Below are 19,372 nucleotides of genomic sequence, written 5' to 3' on the forward strand. Positions count from 1 at the left end.
ATTAAACAGTAAAACATTCATAATCATCTGATGCTGTGACACACGGTAAAGTCCAACATATTCAATTTACATCAAATTCCTTCTGGAGAGACAAAAACATGTAACATTATGTTCTGAAGGGTATGGTCACAAAGTAGTACATGTGTGATTTTCGGTGCTTTGCTGTGAGACATGTCTTTCTTTCATTAAACATTGAATAGCTTTAACTGGGCCCTCTCAGTTAAGAGTGACTTTATTTGAACTTAAAAAATAAAAATAAAATTCCTTTAAAAACAGCTGCACTTAAATGTTTTTAATGAAAACATTTATACCAAAAACATTTCAGTCTGCACATATCACATAATCGTATGCATTTCAAATGTTCTGTTTCAGTTCCAGAGACGGGAGATTTGACTCATTGCCCGATCTCTTAAATGCTCTGGTCAGTAAACAGATGACCTCTGGGACGAGAGAATCACAGAACTGAGCAAATATGAACATGGTTGAAATATCAGATCATTTCTTTGATATAAAATGTTTATTTCAAAGCACTTGAAAGGAACCAAAAGCCTTTATAGACACAGATTGTCCTCTTTTATTTGTTTTTTCGCTTTATACAATACTGATTGGGTCAAAGCAACTTTACAGTGTGTCAAGAAGAGTTAGTCTTTCAGTTGAAGTCATTGATGATTCAGTGATGTCATCATCCAGCTCAGCTCTCCTTTAAAAGTGTCTGTGCAATCAAGTCAACAGTGATGCCAAAAATAAAGTATCTTCAGCTAAACAAACCAAAAGTGAGAGTGGCAAGGTGACAGAACTGGAGAAGTGAAGAAATGAAGTGTGTGAATCCAAACCCTTGCAGCACAGATCCATCGTCCTCAGCTAGACCTGGAGAAACAACAGATCTAACAGTTCCAGAGCATTGGCAGTTACAGAGGGTTTTTTCCTGATGTAGGCAGATTTATTTTAAACGTAACGTGCAGAACCCAATGCACAGATGTTCATGCTGATGAAGTACTGGAATAAATTCTTTCTGTACATTTTTTGTCAATTCGGTTTCTTTTGTCATTCTAATAAAATTCAAAGTCCAAAGAGGTCGTTTCAAAACCCTTGTGACAGCACATATTTTAGGACAATATAGTTTGAATAAAATCTTTTACCTTCACATTACACTTTAACCTTTTTTATAACTACCAAATTGACAGTAAACAATAAAAATGAAGCAAATACAAAACTAAAATACAAATTACTCGATGCATCCATTAAACTGCATGCATCGATTGATGTTAGATAATCTGTTTACTATTTCAGGGCAGATTGTTGTAATACATACACTTCAGATATTATTCTATTCACATTCAAGCAAATGGAAATCTCATGAAACGGATTACGAACCCAATTCTTTCAATTTTTTCTTTAAAAACAGAGGAATGTATAAAAGGAAACTTTGTTCTTTTATTCAATCATTACAAAGGTAAAACAAACAAAAAATTATATATATATATATATTCACAAAAGAAAAAGTGGAAATAAACATTGTGCAAAACACTAAAATGTTCACATGGGAAAATATGCTAAAAAGAGCCATTCTTCAGACAGGTCGACTTCAAGAGAAATATCTAACAAACATACTGCTCTTAAATCAGCAGGTACAGAAATGCAGCTACAATTGAAAGTCATTCTCTCCTAATAAATGTTAAATAAATCACTTTATGAATATATTTATTGTTGTTTCACATCACTGAATGCAGTATTTTAACATCTGTGACACCAGAAAAATGTAACAAACATTTAAACAATATCAACATTTCAACAGCAGATCTCAAATATAATCAGATGGACATGCTGGAGTCCAACCAATTACAACTAAATAAAAGCAACAATATGAACGTTTTAGAAAAAAAAAAAATTATCTGCAGGATTTAAGAGATTTTAAAATAAGACTCGTCAAATTGGAAAAGAAAAACCCACCAAAGACCTATTTAAAAACAAAATCTGTATTCCCTCAATGTATAATGCATTGGTTTCAAAATTTAATAATTTTTGTAATAATGTAAAACAGTAAACACAAAATCAAGCCAGAAAAGCTTTACATTTGTAATACAAAAGCAACATATACTGAGCTTCTCTCGGCTCATGTTTGGCAGTGAAAAAACACAACAGAAGCACAGTCCTTTATCACACATCATGGCTCCAGACGGTTCAGCACAAATCTAAACCCAAAACCAGTCTAGATCCTATGCAGGGTTCCATTAAGACAGTCTTGCTGAAGTCATAAATGAGACGTGGCTCACAACTGAAGTATAATTGTGTCACGTTAGAAATAACTCTGCTAGTGCTCATGGATCTTGATCACTGCTGTGATTGTCCTCACGCAAACAAACACTCGGTTATAGAACGATCTCTTTTTGATCATTCTTTGTGTCCTGAAGTCATTAAATAGGTTTTTTTTTTAAGCTTGTGTATTTATAAGAATCTAAAGTCATTCTGCCAATCAAACACAAGAATGATTTACTGAACTCATGTCATGGATATTCAGAGGACTGAACATCAATTCTGATTTCTGAGCACTATAGTCTAGTTTACTAGTTTATTTCTTATTGTCTACGAGAGAAATTACTTTCAGCAGTTCAGGAAACATAAATCAGCACAAACAACACATACAGTGATCATGTGATCTCACTGCTTAAAAAAAAAACAAAAAAAAAAACAACAACTTTCCACTCACAAAATTCAAGCACAAACGCAAAGATTTCTTGTCGTGTAGTACACAGAAGATTCAGAGCCACATTACAGCTGAAAGCAGGTGTTTGGTGTGTAATTTGGCTGAAGCGTTAGTGTTGTAGTGTGTCAAACTCTGGCGATGTAGCTACATACAGTCAGCGACGTTACTGGAGCCCTGGCCGACGTCTCGAATCTGACTAATGTGAGTGGAGCAGACGGCGACTCCAGCACCGGCCCGACAGTGAGACACAGAGCCCACCAGCTCCCATCTGGTGCAGACACACACACAAAGAATATAATTACATCTGAACTTAATCACAACTAGGGCTGTCAAAATAGCTGAAAAACTAAATTCAAATTTTTTACTTAAATATGATCAAAATTCAAATTGTATTCAAATTTAAAATGCATAATTTTAGTTAGGGTGAAGAAAAGCTTTTTGCTTCTCTTTAGATGGAGCAAAATATTACTGCACGTTTATTCAAAGCATTAGAATACATGACTGTGAAAAATCAATATTTAAAATAATTTTTATGTACCAATTATTAAATAATTTGCTCAAAGAACTATAAACAAAACAGCGTCATGTATGCATGCATTGTTAAATAAATAAAAAGGGTGGAAAACCAGTCACACAGAATAAATTTTTTTCATTTAAAAACATGAGATGCAGTGGGATGGGGAACAAAAACCCAACAAAGTCTCGAGATATTTTTAGAAAATTAAATTAAATACATTAATTTTACATGTCTTTCTAAACATGCGGCTCTCTTGTGCGAGACACGAGTCTAACGGTGTCCCTCTAGAAAATGTGTGAAATATGTGTTCTGTGTGAACGGCTTGGTTTCAGTTTTGATGTAAATGAGATCTTCTCCACATTGATGTTCTCTTTTTTTTTTTTTGTAGTGGCTTCAACTGGATAGGCTAACATAACCTTATAATGCAATGCCACTTACATCGTCATCGCATCTCGTGCGCCACTGATAAAGATCAAGTATACTTCGGCCGTCCACACACTGTCTGCATTATGTCCTTTTCATCATCCGCGTGTGGGCATTTTTTGAGACCGCGCGGACGGTGCGCGTACACGAGGTGAAAGATGAGACAGATACTGCATGTGGAGCTCGTCCGCCTCTGAGAGTTGTGTAACACGGCTGTGCGGGTGGCGAGGTGGACTGGAACACGGACTGTGAAGTACCGGGGCTCATAAGGCAGCTTCCTTAATGCACACCTAAAATTCGAATGCAACGTTTTTGCATTTGAATGTGGATTTTTATTTTAAATTCGATGAATATTCGAAATTCGCCTGAGTGACCTGAAGTGTCTCGTTGTTCATTTCTGTCTATCATAGTTTGGTAATTTTTGTAGAAGTATTTTGGGGTTTATTTCGTTATGATATGCGTTTTCTTAGTTTTGGTTATTTGAATAAATGTTATAGCATTTCATTTAGGTCTCACGTATCCTTCTTTATGTCATGCAACCCTTTTTCTCTACTAATTCTAAAGAGGGGTTCGTAACACATTGCTTGAGCTTGATTAAATTCCTCTGGAGCAGTAGTTTTCAGTGTGCAGACTTCACTTCTTTATTTGATTATATTACAACCCGAATTCCGGAAAAGTTGGGACGTTTTTTAAATTTTAATAAAATGAAAACTAAAAGACTTTCAAATCACATGAGCCAATATTTTATTCACAATAGAACATAGATAACATAGCAAATGTTTAAACTGAGAAAGTTTACAATTTTATGCACAAAATGAGCTCATTTCAATTTTGATTTCTGCTACAGGTCTCAAAATAGTTGGGACGGGGCATGTTTACCATGGTGTAGCATCTCCTTTTCTTTTCAAAACGTCTTTGAAGACGTCTGGGCATTGAGGCTATGAGTTGCTGGAGTTTTGCTGTTGGAATTTGGTCCCATTCTTGCCTTATATAGATTTCCAGCTGCTGAAGAGTTCGTGGTCGTCTTTGACGTATTTTTCGTTTAATGATGCGCCAAATGTTCTCTATAGGTGAAAGATCTGGACTGCAGGCAGGCCAGGTTAGCACCCGGACTCTTCTACGACGAAGCCATGCTGTTGTTATAGCTGCAGTATGTGGTTTTGCATTGTCCTGCTGAAATAAACAAGGCCTTCCCTGAAATAGACGTTGTTTGGAGGGAAGCATATGTTGCTCTAAAACCTTTATATACCTTTCAGCATTCACAGAGCCTTCCAAAACATGCAAGCTGCCCATACCGTATGCACTTATGCACCCCCATACCATCAGAGATGCTGGCTTTTGAACTGAACGCTGATAACATGCTGGAAGGTCTCCCTCCTCTTTAGCCCGGAGGACACGGCGTCCGTGATTTCCAACAAGAATGTCAAATTTGGACTCGTCTGACCATAAAACACTATTCCACTTTGAAATAGTCCATTTTAAATGAGCCTTGGCCCACAGGACACGACGGCGCTTCTGGACCATGTTCACATATGGCTTCCTTTTTGCATGATAGAGCTTTAGTTGGCATCTGCTGATGGCACGGTGGATTGTGTTTACCGACAGTGGTTTCTGAAAGTATTCCTGGGCTCATTTAGTAATGTCATTGACACCATCATGCCGATGAGTGATGCAGTGTCGTCTGAGAGCCCGAAGACCACGGGCATCCAATAAAGGTCTCCGGCCTTGTCCCTTACGCACAGAGATTCCTCCAGTTTCTCTGAATCTTTTGATGATGTTATGCACTGTAGATGATGAGATTTGCAAAGCCTTTGCAATTTGACGTTGAGGAACATTGTTTTTAAAGTTTTCCACAATTTTTTTACGCAGTCTTTCACAGATTGGAGAGCCTCTGCCCATCTTTACTTCTGAGAGACTCTGCTTCTCTAAGACAAAGCTTTTATAGCTAATCATGTTACAGACCTGATATCAATTAACTTAATTAATCACTAGATGTTCTCCCAGCTGAATCTTTTCAAAACTGCTTGCTTTTTTAGCCATTTGTTGCCCCCGTGCCAACTTTTTTGAGACCTGTAGCAGGCATTAAATTTTAAATGAGCTAATTAAGTGGATAAAAGTGTAAAATTTCTCAGTTTAAACATTTGCTACATTATCTATGTTCTATTGTGAATAAAATATTGGCTCATGTGATTTGAAATTCCTTTAGTTTTCATTTTATTAAAATTTAAAAAACGTCCCAACGTTTCTGGAATTCGGGTTGTATTCAGTTGTCTTGCACCTGCGTCCTATTTGGATGTTTGGGATGTGCACACCATTTTTGTATTCTTCAGCGTAGTGTTGTCACGGAACCAACATTTCAGTATTCGGTACCGATACCAGTGAAAATCCACGGTTCTCGGTACCAATTTCGGTACCAAAGCAAAACACAAAAATATGCTAATTAAAAAAAACAACAACTTTTTAGCACTAAAAATAAAACCAATGCCATTCTTTATACTTATTTACAATTGTGTTTAAAGGTTTTCTACAAGTTATATAATTATGAAAAACAGTAAACAAGTTTCACCCAAATTTAATTTGTCTTTTAATTTATGAAATTTAAACATTTTATTTCTGGTAAATAAAGGGGATTTGCTATTAAAATTAAAACATGTAAGAAATATTGTGATTTATTTCTTTAAAAAATAAAGTTTTATACATTTTTTCAACAGTAGTAGCAGTGTCACATACATTTTACTAAATAATAGTAATATTTCTAGCACAATGCCTTTATGTAAAAATTAACTTTTAGGCCTAATGAATGCATATTTGTCATTTTAACTGAACTTAAAACTGGTGGTGATGCTTAAGATATTTTTGGTCATTGAGGGTTTCTGTAAAAAAAATAGTAATAGATCATATTAATTAGTATTCATATTAATTATTATTAAAAGATAATACTACTACTAATTCTACTATCATACTAATGTATATACAATGCACTATGAATTGATGAGCTGCTGGGCTCATGAATATTAATCACGGTGTCTGCGTTCGTTCAAACTGATTTGCTGAAATCAAAACGGGGACGGTACAAAATCAGGAAAATCATGAAATTGCCATTTGCGTATTAGCTCCGCCCACTACCGGAGAAACCGGTATGTCTTCTGCTTGTTTGAAAATGAATATGAATAATTCTAAATGAACTCCATTATTTTGACAGGAAAAGACAATAAAGAATAGTTTACATATAGCGTGTCGATTCAGCGTGGTAAGACTCTCGCTCTCTCTCTCTTTTGCATGTGTGAGAAACTGAAAAGATCGCTTGATGGAGAGAGAACTCTGAAGCTCAGATGCTGAAATTAATGCAAGCGTCATGCGCTTCAGTCTATGTAGTAAACAAACCCGCACCTCTCTGCCATTCATTAATTCACAGAGACGCGCAGAACACGCATTCATATTTCAAGCAACATTTGCGGCTTAACATTTACAGATACTGGTCCATATGGAGATTTGATTTGATTAATTTATGCTAACTGACAAATTCCATGACTGTCCATATTAAAATGTAAGTTTCATTTTCATGACTGGATTTTGAGATTCCGTCCTCGTTTTCTGCTTCGCGGAAATCATAGCTCTGAACCGGGTTTGAACGGGACCTCGGTACTACCGGTACTTAAAGAAACCTGGTACCGTCACATTTACATTTTTTTAGCACCGACTTGGTACCGAAGTACCGGGTCTTTTGACAACACTACTTCAGCGTTATATCTCACCTGTTCATCCGGGACTCGAAAGCCTCCACCGTATTCAGGTAGATGTTTCCATTGTGGCCCCCCACTGCAAAGACACGCCCCATCACCGTGGCAACGCCGACTCCGCCCCTGGGCGTGGTCAACTCCGCCACATACTCCCAGTGATTGGTCCTGGGGTCGAAGCGCTCCACTGAGCTCAGCGGAGAATTATCATCAAACCCACCTTCAGACAAACACACATCACATGAAGCTCACAGATCTCACTCCAGCAGAGCGTAGCTGAGCCTGGTTTCACATCAAGTCTCAAATTATGAAGATGAACAAATTCTGATTGTTACCAACAACGTAGAGGCATCCGTTGAGTTCGCTGACACCGTTTCCAGCGCGCCGCTGCCCCATCTCTCGCACATCTGTCCATTTGTTCAGATGAGGGTCGAAGCGCTCCACGCTGGACAGCGAAGCAACGCCGTCATTTCCCCCGACCGCGTACACATAGCCCTGTTGAAGACGCCACACCAACACAATCAAACCCGTGAAGGAACAGAAGTCATTTACCCTCTCAAAACAATAGAAGGGAAAGCTCGTCTGGGCTGGTGAATATTGTGTGCAATTCAGGCTGGACGATTCAGATAAAATAACGTTATGATCTTTGAAGTTGTCAATATTAAACAATGAATCTCTAATTTACACGTTGATAGTTATTATGAAAGGATTTACCAATGTGTATAACAGTTCATTCTCTTTCTATTTTGTTTCATTTCTACAATGGTGTATAATATACATATCAACATGTCAGTCTATATACAACCAAGTGTACAATGGTGACTCATGATGAGGTTTTGTACCCCGAGCGCCACAGATCCCACGCCTCCTCTGGGTGTGTTCATAGGAGCCACGGCGCTCCAGCGGTCCGACTCGATGTCATAGCGCTCCACGTCACTGAAGCAGGAGTTATCGTCCAGACCTCCGATAGCGTAGATGGGTCCGCCGAGAGCAGCCAGCGCAATCCCCCTCCTGACCAACACAAACACAGGACGATATCTCCCTCTGCCTGCATGTTCAGCTCGGTCTTCTGTGTCAATACTGGGTTGGAAAATTTCAACTCACTCATGGTTCGGTTTGTGAGTTTCAGAGTCACGGTTTGGTATGTGCTCTACTTAAGGAAAAACTACACTGTCAAATAAAAATAAAGAAAATAAGAATAATCTAACTACAAGCAACAGCACCTGCTCTTATCATCTGATCATGGGTGTATCTCTCTATAAGTGTTACTGGATCTTAGTGCTGCGATCTACACAATTGACCACAACATTCTTTTGCATAGACTTGAACACTTTGTTGGCATTAATGGAAGTGCATAAGCATGGTTTAAATCGTACTTATATGACTCATCACACTTTACATGTTACCCTTGGGAGATATCAATGTTAGGTAGGTTATTCCAGAGTTTAGGCGTCAAATAGGAAAAGGATCTACCGTCCGCAGTTGATTTTGATATTCTAGGTATTATCAAATACGTCCACGTTTTTTTATACGGTCTATGATATCAACATGTGCTGTTCAGGTCTCACCTGCGCACGCGAGCTATCAGCACTTGGGTGATAATGACATAAATTACTGCTCATATTCTGCAAGTTTTTCGTCAGGTGTCTTTTTTTAATTATATGATGTAATTATATCACTGTCATGCCGCCAACCAATCGCTGCACTGCTGATCATGGTTTCGAGTATCGATACCTAACCCCTTTTAAACCCAACCCATGAACGCGTGATTATCTCAAATAACTCGATCCAGTTATACTAATCATCAAGAACAGGTGTGTTTGAAGAACCGAATTTGCCAGATCCTGATTAGTGTGATGATATCATCTTGGATGTGAAATTTAATCTTGGATGTAAGCGACGTACAGAGAAGGGGCCCAAAGTCAATGAAAGCTTGTTATTCCTCATACCGTTTAGTGTTCATGGAGGCTTTCATCATCCACTTGTTGGTGTGTGGATCAAACATCTCCATGTTTCCGAGGTGCTCGTTGCCATCATGGCCTCCAACAGCATACACTTTCCCTATAAAATGATGAATGTGCAGTTTTATTCTTATGTTTGAATCATTTATTGTAAGCAGGAGGTTCCAGTATTCACTGTAGCTTTTACTGGTGTACTACTTTGTCCCACACTAAAGACAAAAATTCTAATAAAAGCAAAAATTGGTCCGTTTTATAACAGTAATAATTATTTAACCAGAATTGGGTTAGGGATGTTCTCTATTGACATAAATCAACACCCTGATATTTTCTTGAGTTTAGTTTATATGAATAGACCATATTTGTTCTATATTATTTGTAAAACTCTTACACTGTACTATTTCTCTCCCATTAATATTAATGGATATTAATTGAAACAACATATAAAAAAAGAGGTCTTATTTGTTCACTATAATAAAGCATATAATTAAACGACACAGTGATTACTAGTGTTTTAAAGTAGGGATGAACTGATACCACTTTTTACAAAACTAGTGAAGTAAAAGTCATAAGTTTTTTAATCCCTCTCTAATTCTCCTTAAATAGTTGTTTTATTAGCTTTTCATATCTCTTTCTCACCTGCTACTGAAATCACTCCCACGTGTCTGCGTCTGCTGTTCATTTCAGGGCCGAAGAACCAGCTGTTTTTACTGATGGAGTAACACTCGATACTGCGGAACGGGTCTCCGGATCCCCCTCGTCCCCCGACGCAGAACAACACACCTGTCAGGGTTCTCCGTTAGACACAGCAGAACAACACAAGAGAGCAGGAACAATCACGGCTGTATCTCCTGACCTGCGGTGTGCTTGCGGGGAGCCGTACGGATCGAATACTCAAAGTCAGGAACGCTCTTGTTACTAAGGTGCAAATGATAATTTCGAGCTTCGTCAAGAAGGTCTCTGCAGCTCAAATTAGCCTTGATCATCTCCTCTTTAGCAACAGTGGCTGTGAGGAAATCCACCGGCAGCAGAGGAAGACGCACCTGTGTGAGAAAAGCCCATCAGAACAGACTTTTCATACATTTTTAAAGTGACGTGACATTCAGCCAAGTATGGTGACCCATACTCAGAATCCGTGCTCTGCATTTAACCCATCCGAAGTGCACACACACAGAGCAGTGAACACACACACACACACTGTGAGCACACACCCGGAGCAGTGTTCATCATTTATGCTGCGGCGCCCGGGGAGCAGTTGGGGGTTCGGTGCCTTGCTCAAGGGCACCTAAGTCGTGGTATTGAAGGTGGAGAGAGAACTGTACATGCACTCCCCCCACCCACAATTCCTGCCGGCCCGAGACTCGAACTCACAACCTTTCGATTGGGAGTCCAACTCTCTAACCATTAGGCCACGACTTCCCCCCAAACATTGCTACAACATTGTACATTGCTGACAACATTAGCTTAAAATGATCCAAGCCCATTTCTGAAATGTGATGTTGGATCTGTACAGTGCCACCACTGGCCACAAACTGAAGCTGGATCCTACAGCGTACTTCTGAACCGCTGCGGTACTGTCGGGACATAAGAACAGTCTCTTCGCTCAGACAATCCATCTCATGAACACTTAACTTGGCCGCAAACGTGTTAAACTCAACACTATTCATACATTTATTTATTGTACATTGTTATATCCTACTTACATACCGGTATTCCATTTTTATTCTTTCTTTTATATGTCTTGTCACTGTCATTCTGCTAATACTGTGGAAGCTTGTCACCAAAACAAATTCCTTGTATGTGAAAACATAGCCTACCTGGGAAAAAGGCTCTTTCTAACTATGACACTAAAAAGTGCATGTAAAAATGATCCCAACAAACTTCCCATCCCAGCCCTGAGGAGCCAACCTGAGACATGATCTGATCCAGCCAGACATCATGGTGTTTCTGATTGGCTTTAAGCCATTTGACAGCGGCGTTGTACACTTGAGTCTCAGACTGAATGTTCAGGTCACTGGAGGCCAGCAGCGTCTTGAGGTGCTGCGGCGAGACGCAGATGAAATCCTCACACTCCACCACTTCACTGAAATGCTCGCATGCGTAGCGGTCAGCCATGTCCATCAGGTCCACCCTGTTGTGACTCTCTGCGAAGGTGCGGACGGCCAGACAGTTGGAGGGGTGGAAGTGTGCTTTCATGTATTCACAGCAGGCCCGAGCGATCAGCTCCACCTGCAGGATACACGCCGCGTACAGCAGCGGCTGGACGTTATCCACCGTCAGAGTCAGGCGCGAGGAGTACGCGAAGAGCACCAGGTCCTGGATGGCATCGGCGTCGAAATCTCGTATCTCAATCAAGTCCTGTTTGGCCTCTGCCATATCTGAGAGGAACATGGCGCGGAAGTACGGCACCACGCAGGCCAGAACCAGTTTGTGACATGGTATCAGTTTGTTCCCAACCTGGAGCGAGAAACAAAAGGGAGAGACTTAGAAACAGAAGAAGCTGCTGTGAGACTATATTCACTGCGTCAGATACCTTCAGAGTGACGTCACACAGCTCTCCGTTCTCATAAAACTGTCTGAGGGAGTTGTGGAAATCCTTCCAGGCCTCTTTAGCCTCAAACACGAACGATCCGTCCGCGTCACCCTCGCTATTAGACGGCTGCGACGAGCGTTTCTGCTGATTCCCATGTTCTGGCACCATGTCTTGCTCACACACACCGACACCTGCGCGCGCGTGCACACACACACACACACACACACACACACATTCAAGAGTAGGGGAGTCTGAGTATAGAGCAGACTCTGAACACACAATACTTATACAGAATGAAATACATCTCAAAGGAGAAGACGGTTAAATCCCATGATTGACATGCTGTTAGCTGTCTCTGTTAAATGTCTCTTCTGAATGAACTCTGTGTTTGCAGACATGGTCCTCCACACACACACACACACACACACACACACACACACACACACACACACACACACACACACACACACACACACACAGACCATCTTTGTTGCAGAACCACAGTTCAGTTATTCTTTATACTGAGAAACAGACTCTTTTAACTCTGTGACTCACCTAGATCATAACAATCATAAACATATCATCTGAGAATCATTGCTCACATGAAAGGAAAATAACTGTACTATACTATATCAAGTACTATAAAGATTTAATAGCATCTTTTTATATTTTGAATGCTGGGTAGGATCATATATGACAAACTACACTTTATCCCCACAAAAACGCTACACAAAGAGACATATAGATAAAGCTGTTTGTCATTTTTCGTTAATAAACTGCATTAAAAGCCTTTATATTTTAACACTTTCTGTGTTTTTTTTTTTACTATAAATTGTGTAACGTTAAGCTAATCGTTTAAACAACCAAAACATGACAGCATGAGCTAAAACGTCAACACAACAAACGGGACGGATTCACGAGCAGGAAATATCAGAGATGAACCTTATTGACTTTAAGCAATTCAACATAATATAAGATTAAATCAATTACATGTGTGAATTGGATGTTTTGTCGATGTTTTACCGCATTTTCAACAGCCGCACTTCCACTAAGGACGGATCGACGGCACTTCCGCGTTCTGAAGCACTATGAACTCTGGACTTTGTAGTCCAAACCATTGGAACGCTTTTACTCTGTCACGTGTTCCCCATAGAGCTCGGGAAGATCATAGACTCCCTCCAGTATTTCGCGATCGATGAATTTATCGCAAAACTCCTAAATTTTCGCAAAAGATCGCAAATTTTCGTAATTGCCACATATTTTCCCCATAATTTCAAGTAGCTTAGAAGCGTCCCGTGACGTCATTTCAATGCGCATTCAGCTTTGCTTTCTCATCAGGGGCGAATTAGAAGAGCTACATTGGATAAACAATTCGCAAGCGGATGTAGTTCGAGCTGTGCAGAGACCGTTTATCTGCTCGAGCTGATCTAGACACCATTATACACAGCGCTGGGAGATACAGTGAAGAAAGCTGTCCAATTCACCACAGAATCAACATCTCCGTGAAATTTTGTGAGAAGCATTCAAATTCAGCGAATAATTCTGTTAAGGCTGATCAGAACAAACACCACTGATATGGAAACCAGGAAAAACATTGTTCATAAACATAATCTCCACCATTCACCATAAATTTAACAGTAAACTAAGGGACAGTTTGTGGCAGAAATTGTCTAATGTTTTTGAGTGATTTTAAATGCTCCACACAACTTTTCCCAAAACTTCAATGCTTTAGGTATTACCGAGTTTGAAAGTTATTTTTAATATGACGATATTTGTTCATCCTTAAAGGGATAGTTCACCCAAAAATTATATCATTAATGACTCGCCCTCATGTCGTTCCAAACCCGTAAGACCAGTTTAAGATATTTTAGATTTAGTCCGAGAGCTCTCAGTCCCTCCATTGAAACTGTGTGTATGGTCTACTGTCCATGTCCAGAAAGGTAAGAAAAACATCTTCAAATCAGAGGGTCAGTTAGAATTTTTTGAAGTATCGAAAATACATTTTGGTCCAAAAATAACAAAAACTACAACTTTATTCATCGTTGTCTTCTCTTCCAGTCTGTCGTGAGCGCATTCACTGCAGTGTAGTGATATCCGGTTCGCGAACGAATCATTCGATGTAACTGGATCTTCACCAAACCAATTCACCAAATCGAACTGAATCGTTTGAAACAGTTCGCGTCTCCAATACGCATTAATCCACAAATGACTTAAGCTGTTAACTTTTCATGCACTCAAACAGTACACTGACTGAACTGCTGTGAAGAGAGAACTGAAGATGAACACCGAGCCGAGCCAGATGACGAACAAAAGACTGACTCGAGATGTTTCGTTCGTTATCTGGCTCGGCTCGGTGTTCATCTTCAGTTCTCTCTTCACAGCAGTTCAGTCAGTGTACTGTTTGAGTAAATGAATTACTCTGGGATATTGGTTTGTTTTAACTCAGAGGGAGTGTCAGCCACATTAAAAAAAGTTAACAGCTTAAGTCATTTGTGAATTAATGCGTATTGGAGACGTGAACCATTTGAAACGATTCAGTTCGATTTGGTGAACTGGTTCAAAAAGATCCGGTTACATCGAATGATTCATTCGCGAACTGGATATCACTACACTGCAGTGTTTTGAACTCTCTCACAACAGACACGGAAGAGAAGACAATGCTGAATAAAGTTGTAGTTTTGGGTGAACTATCCCTTTAATAGATTTCCCCCATGTATGTAACTAAAAGTTTTATAATGTAGGAAAGCAAACACTTATTTAAAAGTAAAATGAAGATGTTAAATTACCACTAGTAGATGGCAGCAGAGAAGTACTTATAGGCCATTTCCAATCCTTAGTATAGTCTTTATATTTTTGTATTCATTAAATTATATTTAGACATTATGAATGACAGTAATAAAAGTACATTTTATCAGATGTAATATATTTATTGCATCTGTAAGACGTCTGCTAAAGATCTGGGAATCATCTGCTGTGTACTCTGATAAAGGTCTCAGATGCAGTTTTACATGTGTGACTGGTTAAATATTATTCATTTGGGTTTGTTTGGTGTTATTTTAATGGGTGTATTTTAAAGGCGAAGACGTTTGCACTGCCGTGGAGCTGAGCCTTGACATTGAGCACACCTGTGCCACGCAATTATTGCGGCGTGTTGGTGGCTTTATAAACTGCGTATTCAAGTGGGCCGCTTTGATTCTTCTCCTGTGTGGTGTGGACAGAAAAGGTCTTGTTGGTATATATTTTCCTGTCGCTTTCCCCTGGTGAGTCGCTTGTTTTATTATTTTCTTTTCTTTAGCCGCCGATTATAGTCTAAATGTGTGTTTGTTATAGGGATGTGCGGATGAACGCAAGTAGCGTAAAGTTACAATAGTTTAGTCTCGCTGGTGAGGTGCGGCCAAAGAGTGCTAGCTGCTGTTTTGTATATATTTCTCAGAGCTGTTTTATAAACCCGGTTTATATTGCTGGTTTACAGTCTGGACCGTGCGGATGTCGCGGTTGTAAACTGCTGTGTTACAGAGTTGTTGTTGTTGTTTGTTCGTTAATATATATATATATATATAGCTTATTCTGCCCTATTGCTCTGATGATATTTGAGTAAGGACCGTTTTAATTTAGTTTAGGGATGGCGAAAACTAAAAAATTTCTTGACCGACCACCGAGCCTCATTAGCCGGTTGAAACCGGTTAACCGATTAGTTTAAAATATGGTACGCTATTTGAAATAACAGCCATTTCGAGCCACGCCTGCAATTTCGCAACTCTGTCGCATCTCTCTGCCCCTCTGCCTCCCGCACACACACACACACACTGCCACTCACGTCACTTTTTTAAAATCCCCTACAGCGCGAAACATGAGTCCCGCAAACGCTTTTCGTGAGGAGTACTGCTGATTTAACCTGCCAGTCCTTGTCAGTCCAGTGGCAGGTGACTGTCACATAACTCTCTGTGGTTAGTGCTGTCCAGCAGTCTGTCGTGATGGCTACACATCTGGCACGATACAGGCGTGCTTTGAGCTCATCTTTTTTCTTGACAAAGCGCTCTTCAATGCGTGTGGTTATGGTCTGTCGAGATGGGACTGTGTAGTTGGGTTCAAGGAATTGTATAAGCTCTAGAAAGCCCTCACCGCTTACAAAGTCAAGGGGCAGCATGTCTTTTTCAACCATTCCGCATATCTTTTGGGTAATAGTCTCTGAGCGCTGTTTGTCACATTTCCTACCTGCTAGCATAGATGACACGGTAGGTTGGCTTTGGCTACCTTTCTCACCCGAAGAGGCTTGCGGGTGTCGCGTTTTCAGGTGATACATCATAGATGATGTGCTGCTACTATATTTAAGCACTGTATCACACAAGTTGCAACTTACATCTGTCTCATTCTTTTTGGTGAAATGGTCCCACACACTTCTTTTCTTTGCACGCTTCATCCTGTCGTCTGCCCTGGCTCTAACCTCGAGTGTTTTAGCCTGTTGCCTTTACTTTTCGCAAACCTTGTGAGCGCGCGAACCCAAACGCTGTGACCTCGCGCCAAATGTTTATATTGGTTTATTACAAACAGGCGAGTTATGAAAAATTGAGTGTGAGGGATAATTTGTTCACTTAACACAAAAAGATGAGGAATGAGATGGCTAACTGTAGTAGCGTATAGTCCACTGTCTATAATTGCCTAATTTAGATATCACTTTTTTTTAACCGACTACCGACAACTTTGACCGGTTAACGTTGATACGGTCAACCACCGGTCAAACGGTCATCGGTTAACATCCCTAATTTAGTTCTAATTATGTCTGACATACTGTTGTTTTTGGAACCCAGTGATTTGTATTATCAGTACTTAAAAGATGCCTTTACCATGTTGACCAAAGGAGAAAACAAATCTTGGTTTGAGGAGAAACAGGCAAGGCCAGAGCAGACAGCTCTGGATGGATGTGAGGAGGATGTGTTTTGGCTGCAGCTCTGCTGTGGATGGAGAGAGCGAGAGCAAGAGATGCACTGTTCTGTGTATTGCTGTCATTGTGCAGTACATTCCAGCTCCTTCCTGCTGCCACATCGGCCTTACATGGAATGCTGGACTGCTCTTTCCTGTAATGGCTCAGAGTCTACGGAAACAAACTTGTGCAATCAAATTGTACTAGTAATTACAAAGCTTTCACTCTAAGAGCATCTTTAAAATGATGTCATATTGAAATGAGGAATAATGTATGAAATTTTAATATTCTTTCCAAGGTTCTTGACATTCTTGTGGCATTTTAAGATAGTCCTGTTAAACCCTTTTATCTTTATTTCACATTCAGAAGTTTAGACTGTGGAAACACCTACCAGATCAGCAAGAAAAATGCCCTCACCTCCTCCTTTAAACCATAGTATTTCACTCTGCACATGGGAACTGCATGAATAGCAGTAGAATACCGATGCATGATCTCATTCTGCTATTATTCTCTCATCACCAAGTGGTGCAAGCGGCTGTTGATGAAGACCAAAACAACCGGTACCACAAATCATTCATTCATTCATAAAAACTGATTTTCAGTAATGAAGCAAGCGGTAAGCAGAAGTTATGATAGTCAGGGCCAGTAGGTATATGTGGAAAAGCTGATTGTGTTTACATTTAATTAAACATCTTCGCTGTCACTAGTTTAGCCTGTATGTAAGCAGCTTTCTCTTCTGAAAAGGAAATTGTAATGCTATTTTAACTGATGCTGATGTTGTACACAGCTAACATTACATCGGAAGGAGACCTATATTGTTTTTGGTTGTTTTTTTGCTTAACTTTGTATCATGGCTTGTGTGATGCTAAACTGTAATACTATAATATATACCTTATTATAACTTCTATAAATCAAATGCTTCACGCGGCTCACTGGAGTAATACAGTGATAAAAAGTTTTAATAGTTGGTGATTTTAATATCCATGTTGATAATGAAAACGATGCATTGGGATCAGCATTTATAGACATTCTGAACTCTATTGGTGTTCGACAACACGTTTCAGGACCTACTCATTGTCGAAATCATACTCTAGATTTAATACTGTCACATGGAATTGATGTTGATGGTGTTGAAATTATTCAGCCAAGTGATGATATCTCAGATCATTATTTAGTTCTTTGCAAAATTCATATAGCCAAAATTGTAAATTCTACTTCTTGTTACAAGTATGGAAGAACCATCTAACACAAAAGACTGCTTTTTAAGTTATCTTCCTGATGTATCCAAATTCCTTAGCATATCCAAAACCTCAGAACAACTTGATGATGTAACAGAAACCATGGACTCTCTCTTTTCTAGCACTTTAAATAAAGTTGCTCCTTTACGCTTAAGGAAGGTTAAGGAAAACAGTTTGACACCATGGTATAATGAGCATACTCGCACCCTAAAGAGAGCAGCCCGAAAAATGGAGCGCAGCTGGAGGAAAACAAAACTAGAGGTATTTCGTATTGCTTGGCGGGAAAGTAACATATCCTACAGAAAAGCATTAAAAACTGCTAGATCCGATTACTTTTCTTCTCTTTTAGAAGAAAACAAACATAACCCCAGGTATTTATTCAATACAGTGGCTAAATTAACGAAAAATAAAGCCTCAACAAGTGTTGACATTTCCCAACACCACAGCAGTAATGAGTTTATGAACTACTTTACTTCTAAAATCGATACTATTAGAGATAAAATTGCAACCATTCAGCCGTCAGTTACAGTATCGCATCAGACAGTGCACTATAGACCCCCTGAGGAACCGTTCCACTCATTCTCTACCATAGGAGAGGAAGAATTGTATAAACTTGTTAAATCATCTAAACCAACAACATGTATGTTAGACCCTATACCATCTAAGAGGTACTTCCAGAAGTCATAGATCCTCTTCTGACTATTATTAATTCCTCATTGTCATTAGGACATGTCCCCAAAACCTTCAAACTGGCTGTTATTAAGCCTCTCATCAAAAAACCACAACTTGACCCCAAAGAACTAGTTAATTATAGACCAATCTCGAATCTCCCTTTTCTGTCCAAGATACTAGAAAAGGTGGTATCCACACCATATATCCAATTATATTCCTTCTTAGAGAAAAATGGTATCTGTGAGGATTTCCAGTCAGGATTTAGACCGTATCATAGTACTGAGACTGCTCTTCTTAGAGTTACAAATGATCTGCTCTTATCATCTGATCGTGGGTGTATCTCTCTATTAGTTTTATTGGATCTTAGTGCTGCGTTTGACACAATTGACCACAACATTCTTTTGCATAGACTTGAATACTTTGTTGGCATCAGTGGAAGTGCATTAGCATGGTTTAAATCGTACTTATATGACCGCCATCAGTTCGTAGCAGTGAATGAAGATGTATCCTATCGATCACAAGTGCAGTATGGAGTACCTCAAGGCTCAGTACTAGGGCCGCTACTCTTCACGCTTTATATGTTACCCTTGGGAGATATCATCAGGAAACATGGTGATAGCTTTCACTGTTATGCTGATGATACTCGGCTCTATATTTCTTCGCAGCCCG

General features: G+C 39.5%; 1 protein-coding gene across 2 annotated transcripts; it reads right to left on the minus strand.

Annotated features, from left to right (window-relative positions):
• Positions 1-2,649: 2,649 nt before the first annotated feature.
• On the minus strand, positions 2,650-13,021 carry klhl8 (kelch-like family member 8). Of its 2 annotated transcripts, none has more exons than XM_059547111.1 (10): positions 12,896-13,021; positions 11,873-12,063; positions 11,248-11,796; positions 10,196-10,382; positions 9,979-10,122; positions 9,331-9,442; positions 8,224-8,392; positions 7,717-7,876; positions 7,400-7,601; positions 2,650-2,972 (listed from the first exon to the last, which is right to left on the minus strand). In XM_059547111.1, exons 2-10 carry the CDS (start codon positions 12,038-12,040, stop codon positions 2,849-2,851), a joined length of 1,815 nt encoding a protein of 604 aa, XP_059403094.1. In that variant the 5' UTR covers positions 12,041-12,063; positions 12,896-13,021; the 3' UTR covers positions 2,650-2,848. The 2 variants fall into 2 exon arrangements, with proteins under 2 accessions (XP_059403094.1, XP_059403093.1); XM_059547110.1 differs by having other exon boundaries at positions 12,863-13,007.
• Positions 13,022-19,372: the final 6,351 nt, after the last annotated feature.

This window comes from Carassius carassius, unplaced genomic scaffold (assembly GCF_963082965.1).
Source record: "Carassius carassius unplaced genomic scaffold, fCarCar2.1 SCAFFOLD_74, whole genome shotgun sequence".
NCBI lineage: Eukaryota > Metazoa > Chordata > Actinopteri > Cypriniformes > Cyprinidae > Carassius > Carassius carassius.